Here is a 20,501-nt window from a genome sequence, read left to right as displayed (position 1 = left end):
TCGTCTGGATGTTTGATTGAGAGAGTCCTTGGAAACGCACTAAGCAGCTTCTCCATTTTCCCCGCCAACGCCCAAGGCTACCGCCAAACAAGTGAGGACCATCATCCCACCAGACAAGGCCACCACGGTTGCCAAACCAAGCAAGGAGGAGGCACCGGCGGACTTCAGTGGCTGGGTGGGTTTGCCCGCACGTCGGCTTTGATCTTGCTTTTGAGTAAGTGTTTTGGTTGACTCGCTGCCTGGCTGAAAAACCTGTCTCGCAGCTATCCAAATTGTCCTTGACCGCCAGAGCTTCGCCATGAAACCCTCCTCATCCGTGGCTGACAAAAAGCAATCTCCGCTTAGAAAAGCAGGCTTACATGACTCTTGAAAGCTTAGGCCCTCATTTCAATTCCTTTCCTCCGGCCGCTCCCACAAATTGTTCCCTTGGAGCGGGAAACACTCATACATCACTTGATTCATTACATAGTTTTTGCCCACAGATAAACCTGTCAAACTTTGTCAAAAAAAAGTCTTGAACGGACCTCCTTCAACTCCTCCAATTGTCTTGAAACAGATCAATTCCCTCTTCATCTCTTCCCTTCTCTACATCTTGATCTTGTTACCTTGGTCTCCATCAGAACAAAAAAATAATTCCAAGTTATCTTCATTTTTTGGATGTTCAAATTCAATCTGACTGCCTGTTGCAATGGTGTTCAGTCTGTTCAGGCCATCATTCCACATGTGTAGAATTCAGAGAGGGTAAATTCAAAAGGAAAAACTTGGCCAAGTGGACTTTCTATATTGGTGGCCTGCAGATTACAAATTTCACAATTTGACAAATGCAGAGCTATGCTCCATTTCAGATTGAAATGGAAGGGCAAAGTTTGGATTAGCAATCCCAAACAAAAATTTGTGTTACAGATCCCTTTTGGGTCTGCAAGGGTTGTTAATTTAAGTGCAAAGTAGGAATGCATTCTCATGGAAGTTGAGGTCTGGGTGGGATCAAATTTCCCTGGCTTCATATAGAGGAAGCTTTTGTCATATATTTCATTTATCATGCATTCCTGTATAAAATCCTCCCTAAGTCTAAGTTTGTTAAAGCCACAGATTCACTTGAAACAATTACATGCAAATTGACCTAAATGATAAATATCTCAGAACCTTCTAATAGACAAACATTCAGACTACAAAAGCATGAACACAAGAGTGAAAGATTTGAGATGGGCTCCTGAGCTCTGCAGCGGCGGAGCCGCCCTGTACTCTAGTGATATGAAAAACATCCAATCCAAGTTTATTAAATCCACACAAACGTGGAAACCTAGATCTAAGTTTTGGCGTACTTTTAATTAAAAAAAGAACACAACAGAAGAGCACACAATTTGAACAATACAGGCAGCCATTGAAAATATCTCCAAAGACCCAAAGGCCCTATGGATGACCCTCCAGCTGTGCCAAAGCAACAAGCAAAAAAGGGCCGGTTGTGAAAGACTCTGTGAAAGAGCCGTCAAGGAGGGGCCTAATCAAGCAACTAGGGGGCTTCCAGGGAGGGGGCGGACAAAACCGGAACCCCTGGGGGGACAATAGACACCAACCCTCCCCTCCTTGAATATTCAAGCTCAGAAAACCTTTGCTTGTCAGACTGTGACTCATCAGCCGCCTTGGTGTCGCGCACACTGTATCCTCGCCAACGCCACACCCACTGTATCCTTGCAAACACCACACCAACGCCCACACCTGCCGCGGCGAAGACTTAAATATTCAAGCTCAGCAACCCTTTGCCTGTCAGACTGTGACTTGGTAGCCGCCTTGCCGTCGCGCACACCGTATCCTCGCCAACGCACCGCCCACTGTATCCTTGCAAACACCACACCAACGCCCCTGCCGCGGCAAAGATGGAGGCGCTTTTCAACTGGCTGTTTGAGTTGAGCAAATGCTGCCATGACTTCCGTCAACTTTCCCTGTCCAAGAAACAGGTGGTTGTCCTGAAGGCGTATTTTCAGCGGATTGGGGGGGGGGGGGGTGTTTGACGGCTTTGAACGCAGCAGACTGATCAGTGTTGTTGGCGGGGGGGCTTGAGTCGGGCCAAGATGAACGTGGGGATGAAGGGTCTTGAACAGCTGGCCAAGGTGTACAGTGGGTCATCTAATGTTTTTGGCACCACATTCATGAATGCAGAAGCTCAGGCCACAGCCTTTAAGTCATGAGATTGGCTACAGGGGTGGAAAATAGGTTCCTCAGAATGATTATGAAATAAAAAAAGTAAAAATGAAAAAAATGAAAAATGTGAAATTTTTTTAATTTCTTGCAAATTTCTCAAATGTTCATTACTGTTCAAACCAAGGAGGGAAAATTTGAGAGCAAAGTATGGCATACAACAAGAATGATAAAAAATGAAAAATTTTGAAACCATTTTCAATGATTTTTTGGGTGGATGGGTCACCAACCAATTTCATTTGAACTCAGGGACTCTAACTTAGCTAATTCCCTCCTCGGGGGAGCGAAGCAAACTCCGAAGGAGGGACTTACGCGCTATGTCGACCCCGCGGCAGTAGAGAATTAGGCATTTTGGTGGGGACTTTTTTAAAACCAATCTCCCGCATGAGTTTCTGAACCTTTTTTTTTCTAATTTACATTTCTGGGATGGCTTAAGCTGTCCCCTTCTTTCTACTATTTTTTCTCATCCTCAACTCCTCTGGTTGAGCTGAAATCATAGTTGTAACATTATCAATTTCAGATTCTGTACAGTGCAAAATGTGGAATGCACGATGAAGTGGACACTTGTCAGTCACAAAAAAGGACTTCATGGGGCACCCAAGGCCCCAAAAAATTTGTAAAATATGTACAAAGAAACTCCATGATGTTGTGCACATTTTGCTTGCCCAAAGTTTTATTGCCTGGTGACAAATGGCGCGTCCAGAGAGGATTGAAAAAGATCATTTTTCTAATTCTTTACTGCCACGGGGTCGACATAGTGCATAAGTCCCTCCTTTGGAGGGTCCCTGCGGGACGGCGTCCCCCCTCCAATAGAGGGACTTAGTTAAGTTAGTCAGGGACTGTAGCCCAAATCACCACTAATTTGACTCAATTTATTTGATCCAATAAAAATCATTGGCAATGGTTCCAAAAGTTTTCATTTTTTATCATTCTTGTTGCATACCATACTGTGCTCTCTAATTTTTCCCCCTTTGTTTGAACAGTAATGAACATTCTGAGAAATTTGCAAGAAATTATAAAAAATTCCACCTTTTTCATTTTTTCATTTTTTCATTTTTTTATTTTTACTTTTTTTTATTTCATAATCATTCTTAGGAACCTATTTTTCACCCCTGTAGCCAATCTCATGACTTGAAGGCTGTGGCCTGAGCTTCTGCATTCAAAAATGTGGTGCCAAAAACATTAGATGACCCACTTTACATCGGCTGCAAATGGATCCTGGCCAGCTTCCGGGGCTGGCAGGGGAACAATGACCTGTTGAGAGCCCCCACACATCTCCATGACTCTGTAGGTCGCATTTCTATTCCAAGATCTATAACAGACTGGGGAAGGAGGAATTGTTGAACAGTGTGGAGGTCGAGCAGCTCCTGATGTCTATTGAGGCCAGTGCAGGCTTTGATTGGACCCTGTTCACTCCTCTGGTCGGCCGGTTTGAGGATCTTGCTAAACGGGCCTACAGACAATGAGATCTTGAGGAAGATCCGGGGACAGAGGGCGGGGGAAGTGGAGCAGAAGAGGTATCAGATCTCTCCCGGGAAATCCTGCCGCTGATTGGGCTGTGGAAGGGGCAGATGAGCTACATAACTGTTGGCGACATGGTGAAGCCGATTGCGCAGGAGCCCGAGAGCAAGCTGCTGCTCAAGATGGTCTTTGATCCCTTATTGCTCCGGACAATCAGCCGTCGCGGCGAGCTCCAGATCTAGCTCCACCTGCTCTACGGCTGGCTCAAATTCTCCCCGCCGAATACCTCGCCATCCACCTGCCAGCCCCAGCGCGATGCTGTTCCCTCCCCACAGTCGCCGTCACCGCGGCGAACAGGCTGCTGCCACCCTCAACTGTTCCAATGATCTCTCCGCGTTACCTGTTCTCTCAACTGTCCTGCCCATCGCCCCCCAACCATGTCTTTCTTGGCCCTGAGGCCGCCTCAGCCTCCTCAAAGGCAATTTGGGTCCAAAGACACTCCCCCTCCTCTCAAAGCTGGGAGCATAGATTGACCATGGCTCAGAGACATGTATGATATATTGGTATCTAGGCTCAGTGAGCAAAGTCGTCCTCTTGAGATGGAAATCAAAATTGAGACTAAATCATCACACTGGAATGGGAGTTACTGAGGAGGGGGATTGCAGTCCATATATATGGTCTCCATGCTGTCCTCAATCAGGGGAAAAGACAGGCTTGGACTTTGTATTTGCAGTGGCAAAGCCGCCTTGGCCTCTAGTAGTACATCATATCATAACTAACTAGTGTTGGTGTGTGTAAATAGGCAAAGCAAAATTGTATTTCTAAGGCAGAGAACTTTATACATTTCAAGATGGATTGAAACCTGTTTCTATGAATACCTTTGAATTCAAACCATAGCTACCACCAGTATTTAAAACTACACCTTTCTGGGACAATCATTGAATGTCAATGCTTATTCATTTATTCAGATCAACTTGAATTCTACTCACATCTTGATTGCACTTATTTGTTATTAATTTCACCATATTGGTTAATATTATGGCATCTCTGCTCCACAGACATACAATAGTAGATAAAATTCAGTGATAATCAGATGTGGTGCACTTTGTACTAATCATGTAGAAAATTGTGATAAAACACTGACAGCGTGATGGGTAATTCATTGATTGGGTCAACCGAAATCTATTTATATGAACAGTTTTAGATTTTTTATCAGCATCACTTTGACCCAATATGAATTATTAGAACATTTCTTCATGTGATATCTTTTTATTTTCATTTTTGGAAAAGATTTACTTACAAAACATGTTCCATATCCAAATTCAACAAGCCCTCCTGAAAACGGTCCTGCCTTTACGCCTAAAGTTGCTTGACCTAGGTTCAACTTACTGATTGCACTAATCATCCAACAAAGGGCAATCAGATGCAAAGCAGCAGGGAATTTATTGATGTTCTATTTGAACAAACAAACAACAAACCTTATGCAATCCTCTGGTTTAATCAAACCATTTGTAAAAATAAATTTACTTTTCTTACAGGCTGGAGTTCCAAGTTGCATGTCGCTACCAAACAGAACATCATCATGTGCAATGAAAAAAACTTCAACAGTAAAGGTTTGTTTTACATTGTATGTGCCCTACAAGAATTGAATCCTCAATCTGGTCAGATAGCAGGCCCCAGGGCAAGAGAATCATCCACATCAAGTAATATAAGTACATACAGAATACTGAGATACCTGACATTGGTCAAACATTTCACGGAAGGCAGATTCTATGTCTTGCTGCATGGCAGCACTGGTAAGTGAGGAAATTTGAAGCTCCATCAATAAATGCCTTTTGATTAATTTAGAGTGTTTGAATTAGTTAGAAGAGGAAGATTTACTCACCCTGGGTTAGTGGATTTAACAACAACCTGATGGAAAAGCAAAATTAACATTAGTTGATTTGCTTATTCTTACATATTTGAAACAGAAAAACACCACAAAATTCAATGACTTACAAGGCAGTCTCCCAAATTGGCATAAATCTTTGTTTCACCCCCAGTGATCCCACCTTGAGTATAATTAATACTCTTGTATGCTCTGTTTCAGATCAATATTCAGAACACATCAAGAGTATGTAAGCCAAAACCCCCAAGATTGAGATAATAGGGGGGTTCACGTAAGGCTGATTTTGCAAATCAGCCACCAAAACCAGCAGGTGCAGCTTTTGAAAATCCTGAGAAAGCAAAAAGGTTTGGCTGGGCAGCTCCCCTTTGGAAGCAATCTGCAAGGCATAAACCTTACTGACAGGTGCATGAGCAGACAAAATCAGCATTGCTTTTTTTGCAACGTGAACCCCCCTAATATGGTGATGATTCCTTGAACGCAAGTCACAGGGAGGAGAAAATTCAAAAAGAAGAAGCATACTGTTCACAAAGGCTCCGGGTTGGAATCCCTGCACCGCCCCCGCACTTCCAAGACTGGGCGCTGTATAGAGAGCTATGAGCTAGGAAGCTGATCAGAATGAAAAAAAGTTTAGAAGCGATCATTTTTGCTGTTTCTGAGATTTCTTTTTTATCTTCGTGCTGGTGAGATCTTGGGAGACAAGGTTGTAAGAAACTCACGCACTGGGGTCCACCGTAAATCGTTGCGATGGTGAAATATTAATTGAAAGAAGTGATCGATTGGCCTAGCAACTGCCGTGCGACCGAAGTCGACTTTCAAGGTGTTTCAGAGTGGTTGTTGATACCCCCAACATCAAAATTGAGTAAGCACAAGACCCTTGGCTCCCAAACGCCGCAGAGGCTATCCTTTCGTACCCTTCCGATCCAACAACAACCCACGGCAACATGCACCGGTTTCCATTGACTAGGTAGACTCCCGATTACCGGGTCGCACCGGGTTTGTAGTTTTATGCAATCTGATGGCACCACGACGGTTTACATTTCAGATTCGGAGATAAGTATATAAAGCGAGGCAAACTTCAAGTTGCGTCCCAGTAACTTCACAACACGAAGTGAGCGGTAGCAGGCGGTAGCTGACACCCAAGGCGCCAAGGCCAACGCGAATCTCGGCCTCAATTTATTTCTAGATGTCGGCTGTTGGTACTTCCCGTCGGTTCTGGGAGCCTCCCAGATGTCCGTTTAGGAGGAAAATTTGTACTTTTCCCCAGTCTTAATTAACACGAGGGTTCCTTCAGGATTCTCAAAACGATGTCCTCCGGTCGGAGATCTACACATCACACCTGATATCACCTCCAGGACAGACTAGCTCCCCTCTATGACTTGGTCGGTGGCGGCCATCCAGGGAAGTACATACAGAACGCTCTTGATGACCAGCCTGCACCGGTCATCAAGAGGACAGTGTTCTGCTTACGATGACCAGCACAAACTGGTCATAGAGGGGAGTACGGCACTCCCCCCCCCCCCCCCCGATAACGTTACAGTTTGTTTCACACTCAAGGACCGGCCATGCGGAGCAGAACACCCCCCCCCCCCACCTTGATGACCAAAGCAGAACACACTACCTCCAATGCAATCTGCGCTGGTCATAAAGAGGGTAGTGTACTCCTCTTGACGAGCGGGATAGACTGGTCATTGATGTAGTATCTTATCCTCTTGATGAACGGACTTACTTTGCGCACTGCGAAAAGCTCTTCGCGCACTGTGCAGTGCGCAAAGTTTGCAAACACTTCGCGCACTGCGAAGGGCGCAACTTTTTTTGAATTATTCTTTGACCAATCAATAGACAAGCTCATTATTGTCCTCTCTGAATTTATTTGGAGTTTTTTGAAGCTTCTCTGTATGCTTAAAAATTCCACCAATAAAAAGAACAAGTACAGTCATTTGGGGACCTGGAATCCATATTCCCACCAGCCAAAAAATCCAAATAATTCAGTGAATCATCTAAGTATATTAAATCCACACTTTTGTGGAAATTGGGATCAAGGGTTTCCCCTGAAATTTTCTGAAAAGGGGCTTAAAATTTATCCCCCTGTAAATGGAAAATTGGCACTTGCGTCCAACCTCCAATTTTCTCAGGTATCAGCATATTACGCTTAATACCGCAAGAAAATTAATTTAAAGTCCCCAAACATAAATGCCTTGGACTTGCCCCCCAATTCCTGAACCAGGAATGAAAAGGGGCAGGATTCAACCCCCTCGTGCCAGTTGCAATTGCAAGGGCAGGAGGGGGCAAAAAAAATGCTCAGTGCACAATTGCGGAAAATGTCCGCCTCAGGTCAAAAACAATTGTAATTGATGGAGGGGGGGTTAAAAACCTGTGCAAATGCAACAGGGCAGTAAAAAAATTTTTGTTCCCCTTGGGCCTATTGCAAGTGCAAAGGTGGAGGAGGACAGGACGGGGTCTGCTCAAACTGCACAAATGCAACAGTGGAGCTGGAGCCGCCGCCGGGGAAAAAGGAAGTCAGGGAGCCTGATATATAAGTTCTTCCCCAGGCGCCTGCACCAAGGGATAGGTTTCGGGCGTGAAGTTGATTTGGAATACAAGTAACCTTGAACTGGTTCCTGTACGCGGTGTCAAGCGCCTTGCGTTTCGGACCTTCAACCAACAGGGTATGCCACTGCGCCCCATTTGATTTGGCAGGAGGATCAATGACCAGCTCAAGTCGTCTACAAAAAACTTTGGAGGTGTGTTTGAGGCTGGACCCTCATTGGGAGCGGTGCCTTCCAAACCGTTGCCCTGCCAGCTCGCCAGGAGGAACTTTCCCCTTGGCGAGCTGGTATACACCATACCAGCTCGCCGGGAGGAGAGTCCGTCTCGGCTAGCTGGTATACACCATACCAGCTCGCCGGGAGGAGAGTCCCTCTTGGCGAGCTGGTATACCCATACCAGCTCGCCGGGAGTAGAGTCCCTCTCGGCGAGCTGGTATCCACATACCAGCTCGCCGGGAGTAGAGTCCCTCTGGGCGAGCTGGTATAAATATATACCAGCTCGCCCAGAGGAGAGTCCCTCTTGGCGAGCTGGTATACCCATACCAGCTTGCCGGGAGGAACTTCCCTCTTGCCGACCTGGTATACACATACCCGCCGTTTGATTGCAAAGAGGTTGGCTTATATAAACAGGTCAGTCTGTTCGCCTGATGCTACATAGATTAACAGCATTTCTTTTCTTGTTTTTATTTATTTTTCTCTGCAGCATATGTAGCCAACAGATGACTTCTCTGACAACTCCCGACTCAGCCAAAGGCAGCCCCCGGCCAGCAGCAAGCATTGGCCTCGGACGGTGAGCCAATTGCTGGAGATGATTGTGAATCTGTTTGCACTGCTGGTGGCCGAGCTCGGCCAGCTGAGGCAGAACATCCGGGCACTCGTCGGCTCGGACCACCAACAGCTCAACTCAATCGCGAGCTGCTTCCTCCCCTCGCCTCAGCAGGGCAAGCATCTCCGGCCTCTCATTGCCCAGGGGTCCGCACCCTCCGCCACCGCCAGTCAACTCCAAACGGCCCATCTCGCCCAGCCACATCCTCAACGACACCAGCCCTAGCCAGCCACAACTCATCATCTTCATCCCTGTCCAGAGCCGGCCTTAATCCTACCCACCGAAGGCCGGGTCGCCGAGATTGCTGAGCTCATCCACGTCTCCTCCCTGCTCCACGACGACGTCATCAACAAGGCCGAGAGCTGCAGGGGCGAGCCATCCGTCCCGCTTGAGTTGGGTAGCAAACTCTCTGTCCTTGCCGGCAACTTACTGCTCACAAGATCATTCCTCTCCCTCTCCAGACCGGCTAAGTTCTAATTCATCGTGCTCATCTGTGGTACTATCTCCAACTTTGTCTGGAGCAAGCTCCTCCAATCCACTCCATCCTCAACCTCCCACACCCTCCCCCAACATCATCACTTCAGCATATCTCTACCACTCATTATATTTCTCCATAAACTTAGCTTTCCTCAAGCATGTCATCCAGTATATATTTCCATCAATAGACAGTGTGGAATCTACACTTGCTAAAGCAGCATGATGAATAGATTTGCAAGACTCAATTGTGGTCTCAGATCAATGTATCCCAATCAAGGCATGTATATAAAATGCTTAGTCACTAAAAATTTAATTATGTTTTATTGTTAACCTGATCATAGAAAATTTCAGGAGTTTTTTTAATTTAATTTTTAATAACTGGCCAGGCCCCCTGTTATGTTGCTGCTCTGATGCTTGCAGATGCCACAACCTTGACGGTCAGCGCAACAGAAAGACATCAGTCAAAGCAAAGTCAGCAGGAGAAAGAGATTAAAGTTGGAGCGCAAGCTAACCTACTTTATCTCAACAGAAACCTCGCCAATTGCATAGCGGACCAGACCAGAACCACCCTCCTCAATAGGATTACGGGCAGCACCAAACACCAAGGTGAGCAATTCTCTCTCTTGAGATTCAAGAGAGAGAAAGAAAGATGAAGCTGACTCAAGCGAATCACATTCAATGAGCAGATTCCCCAGAAGCAGCCCACCCTTATAGACAGGACAAGGACAGGTTATTCAGATAACCGGTCCCTGCATTGGTAACACCAGGGGAGATATGTTCCCACTCCCCAGGGAGTGCCAGAGCTGAATTTTATGTGAGTTTTGGTCGGATGTGAGCCTGATGTGGATTAGTAACTCATCCCCAAAATAGTAAATTGGATGGAGAAGTTAGTGAAAAGTCAGTCACAATTGATTTGGAAGTCAACACAATGTTGTGTAGAATTCTTTTGTTTTCTATGTACAACTGTAGGAAGAAATTTGATGAAATGATATTTCACCAAAGTCCAACTCATCAATTGCTCCTGTTTACTGATTTTTAAGGATAGCAAAGCAAAATTCCCATTCTCAAAAGTAATTCCTCCAAAAACATGGGTTTCTTGTAATTCACATTATATGCCCTGATGTACAAAATTAAACTAAAAGTTGACTTGGTATTATTGGGTTTATATTTTTGGAATGTGGTAATGTTGCAGTCATGGAAACTGAAATCCATTTTCTTGGAAATGCGGGAATTAATTTGAATTTGGCTGATAAAAATGACAAAAAACTGTTTTAATAGGGTGAAAGTCTGAGTTAAGTCAAGGTTGGATTGCGGTGCCAATTCACTTTGGCCATATATCCTGTCCTCCTCCCAAAAATGTTCTAGTGAATTTTGTATTTTTTTGCTTTTCAAAATTCACATGTGCACATGCAAGTTAACCTTTTTGCACTTTGCTAATAGTCACCCTGATGTACGCGCGTACATTGAGGTGGAAATATCACAGGATGGGCCTTTCACAGCCACATGAAAAGTAAAAAAAAAAATTGAGACACCAATTGTCCCCCTGATGTACGCGAGTACATGAGGGGGAAAAAATCACAGGCTGGGCCTTTCACATCTCCATGGAAAGGACACACTGGTCATGGAGCCAAGAAAGGACTATATTCTGGATGAGTTGTGGATGAATTATAGATGAGTTCTGGATGATTTTTTGGCAAGTTATGGTTTATTTCAGGATGATTTCCAACTGATTTCCACGCTGACTTCCAGTCTTGTTCATACCTATTCAATATTGCTTTACCAAAGGCCTCCAGCACAGTTATGGAAAAAAGTCACGGTAAGGCACTCCCTGGGGAGTGGGAACATATCTCCCCTGGTGTAAGCCCAGAAACAACCAGAACCAAAGCTATGCGCGGGCCGGGAGAGCTAATAGTGTAATGACTACATTGAACCAGCACTATCAGACTCAACCAAACCTTGTCACATCCCAAGACTCACAGCTCAGCAACTTAGCCAGAAAAATCCCTAGCACACAATCTCGTGCTGCTTTCAGGTGAACATAAAACCTAATCTTTTTCTTTATTTCAGGGAATAATTTGTGAAATCACACTCCCTAAAAACAAAGCAAAATTAATGGATTCATAATTCAAATTGAGAAACTGTTGATCACATTTCAATTCATAGATCAGTCTTCCCTACCCAAAGAGTTGACAATTGCTGGCCCTGACTACATTCCTGTAAAACCTCCTTTTCCCTTGGGGTTCACAAGGATTCACACATGTACACTAGCATGTCACAAGCTGGTAGCTAGCCTGGTTTTCTTTCATCCCTGGCTCAGCAGAGAATTGACCTCCTTTTCTCTGAGCCAGGTAAGCTCTTCTCCCTCTTTCTTTATTTCTTTCTCTTTTCTTTCCCTCTCTCTCTTCCTCTGGAGAGAACTGACCTCCTTCTATCTGAGCCAGCCAGTCAGCCCGTACTCAAACCCCACTGTGTTAGGTTCTAGACTTTCAATAGGCTCTACAGCCCGCTCCCAGTATACTTACATAACCCCACTGAAAATTTTCTGATTGTCAATTGTAGATAATTAAAGCTTATCTATTGTCAATTTTTTTGCACCACATATGAATCAACCTGGAATATGAATATCTCAAAGCCTTATGTACAGTAAGAATTAAAAAAGATGAACACATATCACTGTGAAAAAAACTCAAGAAACTGCTGCCAGTTGACATGCAATATTACAAAGGTGCCTTTGTAATATTGCATGTCAACTGACAGCAGTTTCTCAAGTTTTTTTCACAGTGTGCATGTGATGAAATACTGCCACATAGTACAAAAGTTGAGCTGGGAACCTGTCCTCTGCAGCGGCGCAGCCGCCTTGTCCTCTAGTGATAAATATGTATTTAAACTTTTTAGAATTTTTTGGCCACTTTGTGCAAGAATAAGGCTTTCAAAAATTAGGAAAGTTCACCACTTACTGGCGCATTTTGGCATATTTTGAGAAAAAGTTACTGGTTTTTGAAGGCCTTGTCCTTGTACAAAGTGGCCAAAAAGTTGTAAAACTTTTAAATACATATTTAATATGATTCACAGAATTATTTGGATTTTTTGGCCTGTGGGAATATGAATTCCAGGTCCCCAAATGGCTGTACTTGTTTTTTTTATTGGTGAGATTTTTAAGCATACAAGGAAGCTTCAAAAAACTCCAAATAAATTCACAGAGGACAAGAATAAGCTTGTCTATTGATTGGTCAAAAAATAATTTGAAAAAGTTGCGCCCTTCACGCGCAGTGCGCGAAGAGCTTTTCACAGTGCGCGAAGTAAGTCTGTATTTTTTTGGGGGGTTAAGAAATCGACTGCCATAAATTACAAAATCGACTCCCAAAAGGAGTTTACGTTGCGCGGACCGCTTTCAGACGTCTCCCCCGGGTCCTCATGACTGAATTTTGACCCAAGGCAAAACAGGAGTCGGGATTTTAATTGTACAAAAAATCCCACAAAACAAATAAAAAATCATATCTCCTCACTGAAGCACCCAAATGCTCCCAAAGATTTACAGCCATCTATATACACTGTATAGAAAATATGTTGAGATTTACAGCATTAGAAACCATCAGGAAGGCCTTGTGGAACAGGGGGGTTAATTTGGCGGATTTCCTACTAAGGCAAACCCCAAAACCTCATCTATGGTGCTCCAAACGGCACCAATTTTTTTTTGGCCACAAAAATAAACTCTTTGAAACATATGTTGAGATTCACGGCATTAGCACACCTCAAGGACACCTTATGTAGCGGGGGGTTGATTTGGCGGATTTCCTACAAAGGCAATCCGCCGAATCCTTAGCTACGGTGCTCCAAACACCCCCAGATTTTTTCTGCCATATAAATACACTCTCTAGAAAATATTTTGAGCTTCAAGGAGGTATTACACATCAGGAACTCCTGTAGCCTAGGCTGATTTAGCAGATTTCCTACAAAGGCAATCCGCCAAATCCTTAGCTACACTGCTCCAAGTACCCCCAGATTTTTTCTGCCATATGAATAAAATCTCTATAAGATATGTTGAGCTCCAAGGAGGTACATATTACACATCAGGAACACCTACTATAAAGCACTGTGGATAAGGATTTGGTGCAGTTCCCTAGGAAATCAAATTAGCTCCCCACTTATAGAAGGCTTTCCTGATGTGTACTACCTCCTTGGAGCTCAAAATATTTTCTAGAGAGTGTATTCCTTTGGCAGAAAAAATCTGGGGGTGTTTGCAGCATCGTAGCTAAGGATTTGGTGAGTTGCCTTTGTAGGAAATCCGCCAAATCAGCCCCCGGCTACACAAGGTGTCCCTGAGGTGTGCTAATTCTGTGAAGCTCAAAATATGTTTTAAAGAGTTTATTTTCATGGCAGAAAAAAATGGAGGCCGTTTGGAGCACTGTAGATAAGGTTTTGGGGTTTGCCTTAAAAGATTTGAAACAACTATTAGTGCATTTTGTTCTCTTAATAAATCTAACTTTATTAAAACTACAGTTTCACCAAAAATAAATTCAAGGGTTTCCCCTATCCAAGTTTATTAAAATCACAGAAACACAGAAGGCAAGATAAAAGTTTTTGCCTGTGCTCATTAGCAAAAATCCCACAACCGTTGAAATTAATCCCCAAACACCCCGGAGGGCACCTCGGATTGACCCTCCAGCCCGTGCCGGAGCAACAGGCAAAAGAAGGTTGGTCAAAAATGTAATCAAGGAGGCCCTAATCAAGTGATTAGTGGGCTCCAGGGAGGGGGGTGGGACGAAACCACATCCCCTGGGGGGACAAACAGCTTCCCCCACACCCTTTAAGTATCCGACCAGCTGCACACAACCTGGGCCCTCATGCTTTGAACCCTGAAGGTTGCCAGGGCCCTCGCCTGGGCAGGCACAATGCTGGCCTGTACACACTCATCTGGGTGGTTACAGGTCAGCTCAAGGGTCTACTCACATCTCTTCTGGATGACCGGTGTGGTGGTCATACTGGTAGAGGCCCACAAGAGCATCAAAATCATCAAGTCAGAAAGATCAGCAATCTCACCAGCAAGACCCTTCAGCCTCAAGATTCTCAAGATCCCTCAAGATTCATCCTCAAGATGACCCTTCCCTCACTAATTTCTCACTTCCTCAAGATTCTACATCCCTCCCAGATTCTTTCTTTTCTTTTCTTGGTCCTAACACATGTGTCATGTGGGTTTTGTTTTGTTTTCTTTTTAGATTCTTTATTATTTGATTTTGTCTTTCTTTTCTTCCTTATTCTCATTGGTGTTGCTTTATCTTTGATTGTTGTGGTGTTTTCTTCTCTTTCTTCTTTTTTCCTCTTTTCCTGTTTGATGTTTGTAGTTAGGGATGTGATGACATGTCCTGTGACATGTCACTCCCCAGAGTCCAAGTTTGAGTTTGAACTTGGAGGATGGGACGGCATGGACTGGCTCTGATCCACGAGAAATTCCATCAAACTTTTCTGATCTGCTGGCAGTATCCCCAGCATTATCCTGATCCTTCATCCTGATCCTTATCCCTTTATCATCATCATCCAATACTCAAACAACCAACCACCGCCGACGGTATTCCATCCCCGTCGTCTCTCTACAAATCCCCCCCCGACGCTATCAAGTTCCGATCCTCATCTCATTTGCCGGACCACTACGAGGGCAGCTCAACAGCACCTATCCCCTCAACGCTCTGCCTACCGCCTGGCACGGTAGGAGTTCCACACCGGTCAGACCGGTCATTGAGGGGACTCACTTTCAGGTTCCGAAACAAGGAGCCGAACACTTCCTATCATGTAAGTTTCCTCCTTGAGCAAAACAGCGCCGTAGCTGGACACAAAGAACCAGCCTCGTCCTGAACTGGGTTTGTGTACTAACTATAAAACTCTACCGCAGCTTTGGCAGGCAAAGTTTCAGCCTTCAACCCTGATTCTTGGTCAGGTGTGGCGTCCAACCTCGACTCTTGGTCAGGTGTGGCGTCCATTCCTCCTGAACCCTGAGTCCCTCAGCAAGAAAGGTTTCCCGATTTGTTGGATCACTAAACAGTCAGTACCCTGACTTGTGCCTATAAAATGAAGCTGCTTCGTCGCCAGAAGCTAATTCTTCATCCTCTTCTCATTGTCATCTTCGGCCACACTAGCACTAGCACCTAACCAATGAAGCACCTTAAACACTTTCACACTTCTATAAAAAGGATCTCTTAATCTCTCTTATAATCACTCGCATAAAACTTGCTGCTATACCTAGCCTCAATCTTTCTCCTCATTTGATCTTAAACTCCTCACTGCCGATTCTGGTATAATCCTCTTGTCAATCAGCCTTCAGTTTCTCTGTCCTTGCACCGCTTTGTGTGCTCTAAATTCCTCATCATCTCTTAAAACCCTTTTTAGTGACTCGCACCTCTGTGCTCTTCTCACACATCGCAACCACCAGTGTTTCTTCAGCAACACTTTCAGTCTTTGTCTCAAATAATTTCCACTTAAATCTACCCTTGCTCTTAGGTAAGAGCACCAACTTGTTCCTATTTCTCACTCACGACTTGCAGTCTAAATCTGAAATATAATGCTCTTAGTTCTTCTGAATCTCACACTCACCACCTCTTGATGACGGGTTAGGCCGGTCATCGAGGGGACTCACCACCTCTCAATGGCTGGTTAGACCGGTCATTGAGGGGACTCACCACCTCTTGATGGCCGGTATGACCGGTCATTGAGGGGACTCACCACCTCTCAATGACCAGCACAGACCGGTCATTGAGAGCACTCAAAGCTCTCAATGGCCGGTTTGTGCTGGTCATCATGGGGACTCACATCTCCTCTCAAAGACCGGTCTTTGATGGTCATTGAGGGGACTCGCATCTACTCTCATGACCGGTCTGACTGGTCATTGAGGGGACTCACCACCTCTTGATGGCCGGTCAGACCGGTCATCGAGGGGACTCACCACCTCTCAATGGCCGGTCAGACCGGTCATTGAGGGGACTCACCACCTCTCAATGGCCGGTCAGACCGGTCATCGAGGGGACTCACCACCTCTCAATGACCGGCACAGACCGGTCATTGAGAGGACTCAAAGCTCTTGATGACCGGTTTGTGCCGGTCATCGTGGGGACTCACATCTCCTCTCAAAGACCGGTCTTTGCCAGTCATCGAGGGGACTTGCATCTCCTCTCATGACCGGTCTGACCGGTCATTGAGGGGACTCACCACCTCTCGATGAACGGTTAGACCGGTCATCAAGGACTCACCACCTCTTGATGGCCGGTCAGACCGGTCATTGAGGGGACTCACCACCTCTCGATGACCGGTTAGACCGGTCATCGAGGACTCACCACCTCTTGATGGCCGGTCAGACCGTTCATTGAGGGGACTCACCACCTCTCAATGGCCGGTCAGACCGGTCATTGAGGGGACTCACCACCTCTCGATGACTGGCACAGACCGGTCATTGAGAGGACTCACAGCTCTCAATGACTGGTTTGTGACGGTCATCGTGGGGATTAACAGCTGTCGATGACCGGTCTTTGCCGGTCATTGTGGGGACTCACATCTCCTCTCGATGACCAGTCAGACCGGTCATCAAGAGTAGATGTGAGAATGTGACTCCCCCACCCATCACTTCAGGTTGCATGGTCCCTTCCCCTGCCGTACCGCTCGCGAGTCGAAGGCCTAACTTAACTAAGTCCCTCTATTGGAGGGGGGACGCCGTCCCGCGAGGACCCTCCGAAGGAAGGACTTATCCACTAAGTGGACCCCGCGGCCTGAGAGAATTGGAAACTTCGCCTTTTTCGAGCCTGTGTAGCTTCATCACATCACATTATGTGATTGAGTTGTAGGGGAACAAAAGATTCACACCATCTAGGAGAATCTTTCCACCTATTGTGCTATTTTTAGGGATATGTAATGATAGTGAAATGTCTTTTTTTGCAACTTCATTAGTTGGCTATATTCCGTATCACACATGTTACACTGTACAGAATCTGAAATCCATGAAGTTACAACTCTGATTGCAGCTCAACAAGAGGTGTTGAGGACGGGAAAAAATGGTAGAAAGATAGCGACATCTTGGGCCACCCCAGAAATGTAAACAATCTCAAAAATGGTGCAGAGGCGCATGAGTGAGATTGATTCTAAAAAAGTCCCCACCAAAAGTCATACTTCTCTCAGGCCGCGGGGTCCACATAGCGCATAAGTCTCTCCTTCAGAGGTTGCTTTGCTCTGAGGAGGAGGGAATTAGTTAAGTTAGGTTGAAGGCCCCCTCCCAAACTGACAGACATCCCACAGGTACCCTGAAACAGTGAAGTGAATACAGTTCCCTTGAGGCAAAAAGTGACACATCAGTCTGCTTTTTTTTCCATAGCTCTGACAGGTGTATGTACAGAGGATGAAAATCAAAAGCAACTTCTTTCTTGATGATGATTGCAATCTGTGAGACAATGCCCCTAGGGACCCACATCTTACCCATTATGAGGCCTTCTTGCTAGCTGATTTCTTGACCATTAAGTTGGGGTGATATATAACAAAACAAATACTGATAGATGTGCAGGCTTCTTGCCTGTTCATGTACATTGAGCAAACCTGACATGCCAAAAAAAAACATTTTTGCAAGTCCCTCATTCGGAGGCGGGCACTTTGCGCCCAGGAGGGACTTAGTTAAGTCCAGCCCCCTCTGACCAAACACCCTTGCCCCTGCACAGAGCAACTGGAAAGTGTCAATGGCAATCCCTGCCGCACCTGCTCCAGATGCTTCTCCCTGGGGCCCTCCTCCCGGCAACATTGATCAAACTCCAGATGGACTGGGTCACACAACCAGACAGCGGGGATCATGGAGAGAGATTGCTTGGATATGGAGGAGTATGAATTGATTAGATGAATCATAATCAAATTGTCCTTGGATTTTTTAATCATTTTTGCTATAAATTAATCAGTCTCACAGAAAAATTGTGGCTTGACTTATTCATATTAAGACTTGTGCAATCCATTTTTTTCACATGAAATTGATTTGAATGAGAATTTTGGATTTTTTGCATGCATGGGATGCAATGGAGTGTGTGTTCCTTAGCAGGGAATGGGGGATACTTCACAACAGTCTACTTAGCCAGATTTAAAATCATTTTTGCCTATCTAATATGGCTAGCCTGTTAAGGGAAGGGGTGATTGAAAGTGGTGGTATGGCCATTGAATTTGCAGCGGCAAAGCCGCCTTGGCCTCTAGTATACAAGAAATCACAAAAAAATAAAAATAAAATACAAACTAAATTAAAACAAACAAAATACAAATCATAATTGACTAATTATATATTTATCCAAGTTTATTAATATCACAGAAACACAGAAGACAAGATCATGGTTTTTTCCTGTGCTCATTAGCAAAAAGCACATAAAAAGTTGAAAATAATCCCCAAATACCCCGTAGGGCACCTCGGATTGACCCTCCAGCTTGTGCCACAGCAACAAGCAAAAGTGGGCCGGTCAAATTGAATTTCAAGGGGGGCCTAATCAAATGATTACCGCGCTCCAGGGAGGGGGTAGGACAAAACCAGATCCCCTGGGGGGGAAACCTCTATTGTCCACTCATTTAAATACCCAACGCACCCTCCACTTGCCATGGGTTCAAATTCACCGGCTCAAATCTCTTTTGCCTTGGTCTGGGTTGCGCTGCTGCAATATTAAGTGAGTAACCAGTACAAGTTTCATACATAAACCAATACAGGACCAGCGGTGGGCAATTACGTTATCCAAAATTCCACATTTTTGGTTTGTAAATTTGAATTTTGCACACAAACTTCAAGTTATCAGCAAGATTTAAAGATCAGGGCTTTGTAACACCATTATCTTCAATTTGTGCCAAAAACATCACATTTTTATAGAGTAATCTAAGTTTATTAAAGACAGACAATCACAAAAACAAAGATCAAGGGTTTCCCCTACAAAATAATAACAAGAAAAAAAAATAAAGTCAAACAACAACACCAGAACCAATACCCATCCTCTTCTAGAGAGGTTGCAAGTATTGGACAGATAACCCCCAGCGCGCCGCATTTAAGGCAATTGCAAAGGGGGGTCATCGAGAATTAACCCTCAAACTGCGCAAGTGCAACAGCGGAGGGGTTGAGGACGAGCTGCCAGCTGGAAGTGCAGTGGCAGAGAACGTCCTGGGGTTAGAAAAATCCAAACCCCAGGTTTATATACCCCAACCAACTCACCCACCTTGAGTTTTTGGGTATGTATGTCCACAAGAACTGTGCGGGCAGTCGCGAGGCAGCAGCGTGGCTGTGGCGTCGCCCTCCATGCTGTATGTTGTGTGTACCATGGAGGGTTGAGTACTGGCTGTACCAGTCACTATGCTCCAAGGCAGCGGGTTGCCCCTACTACAAAGGTTTGCCACGATGGTTGCTACATGCCGCGCCACCCACTCCGCTCGCCTCGCGCATTTCATTCACAACACAGCGGGGCAGAGTCCAAGCATTGCACATCTGACCAACTTCGATCTTCATCTGCAGGCCGCACCCACCGAAATCAAATTTACCATGGAGGACATGATCAAGGATGCAATCAAGAACAACAAGGAAAACGTCCGGGGTGGCGTCAGTCGACCAGCCATCAAGAAGTAAGCCAATTTTCTGCCCCCGCCGCGATCTTTACATTTTTTTTGACCCCATTACTCCACGTTCGCAGATATCTCGCTTTCCGCTTCAAGGTTCTTGACACCCCGGCCAACATTGCTCGTCTGAACAAAGCCATTGCTCGAGGGGCCGAGAAAGGTGTTTTCTCTCTGCCCAAGGGCGCCAGCGGCAAGGTCAAACTAGCCAAACCCGTCAAACCCGTCTAGGAAGTCAAAGAGCCCGTAAGTCCATCCTCATCCTGCAGCTCCCACTGGTGCCGTTGTTGACTCCGCTTCCGTCTCGTAGAAACCAGCCCCCAAAGCCGCCAAGCCTGCCAGCAAGCCCGTCGCTAAGAAGCCCGCCGCCGAGAAAGTAAAGGCCCCAGCCGCTGCCAAGAAGGTCCCCACCGCCCCCACAAAGAAAGTCGCCGCCGCTAAGGCAAGGGCGCCAGCGGCAAGGTCAAACTAGCCAAACACGTCAAACCCGTCTCGGAAGTCAAAGAGCCCGTAAGTC

At 45.4% G+C, this 20,501-nt stretch overlaps 1 protein-coding gene across 1 annotated transcript; it reads left to right on the top strand.

The window, feature by feature from the left end:
- Positions 1-19,772: 19,772 nt before the first annotated feature.
- Positions 19,773-20,215, top strand: PtA15_1A645 (uncharacterized protein; the record flags this gene model as incomplete). The annotated part of the gene is made up of 2 exons (XM_053165694.1): positions 19,773-19,993; positions 20,062-20,215. 2 exons carry the CDS (start codon positions 19,773-19,775, stop codon positions 20,213-20,215), a joined length of 375 nt encoding a protein of 124 aa, XP_053016860.1.
- Positions 20,216-20,501: the final 286 nt, after the last annotated feature.

Source organism: Puccinia triticina, chromosome 1A (genome assembly GCF_026914185.1).
Source record: "Puccinia triticina chromosome 1A, complete sequence".
NCBI lineage: Eukaryota > Fungi > Basidiomycota > Pucciniomycetes > Pucciniales > Pucciniaceae > Puccinia > Puccinia triticina.
This window is presented reverse-complemented; position numbering and strand designations above follow the sequence as displayed.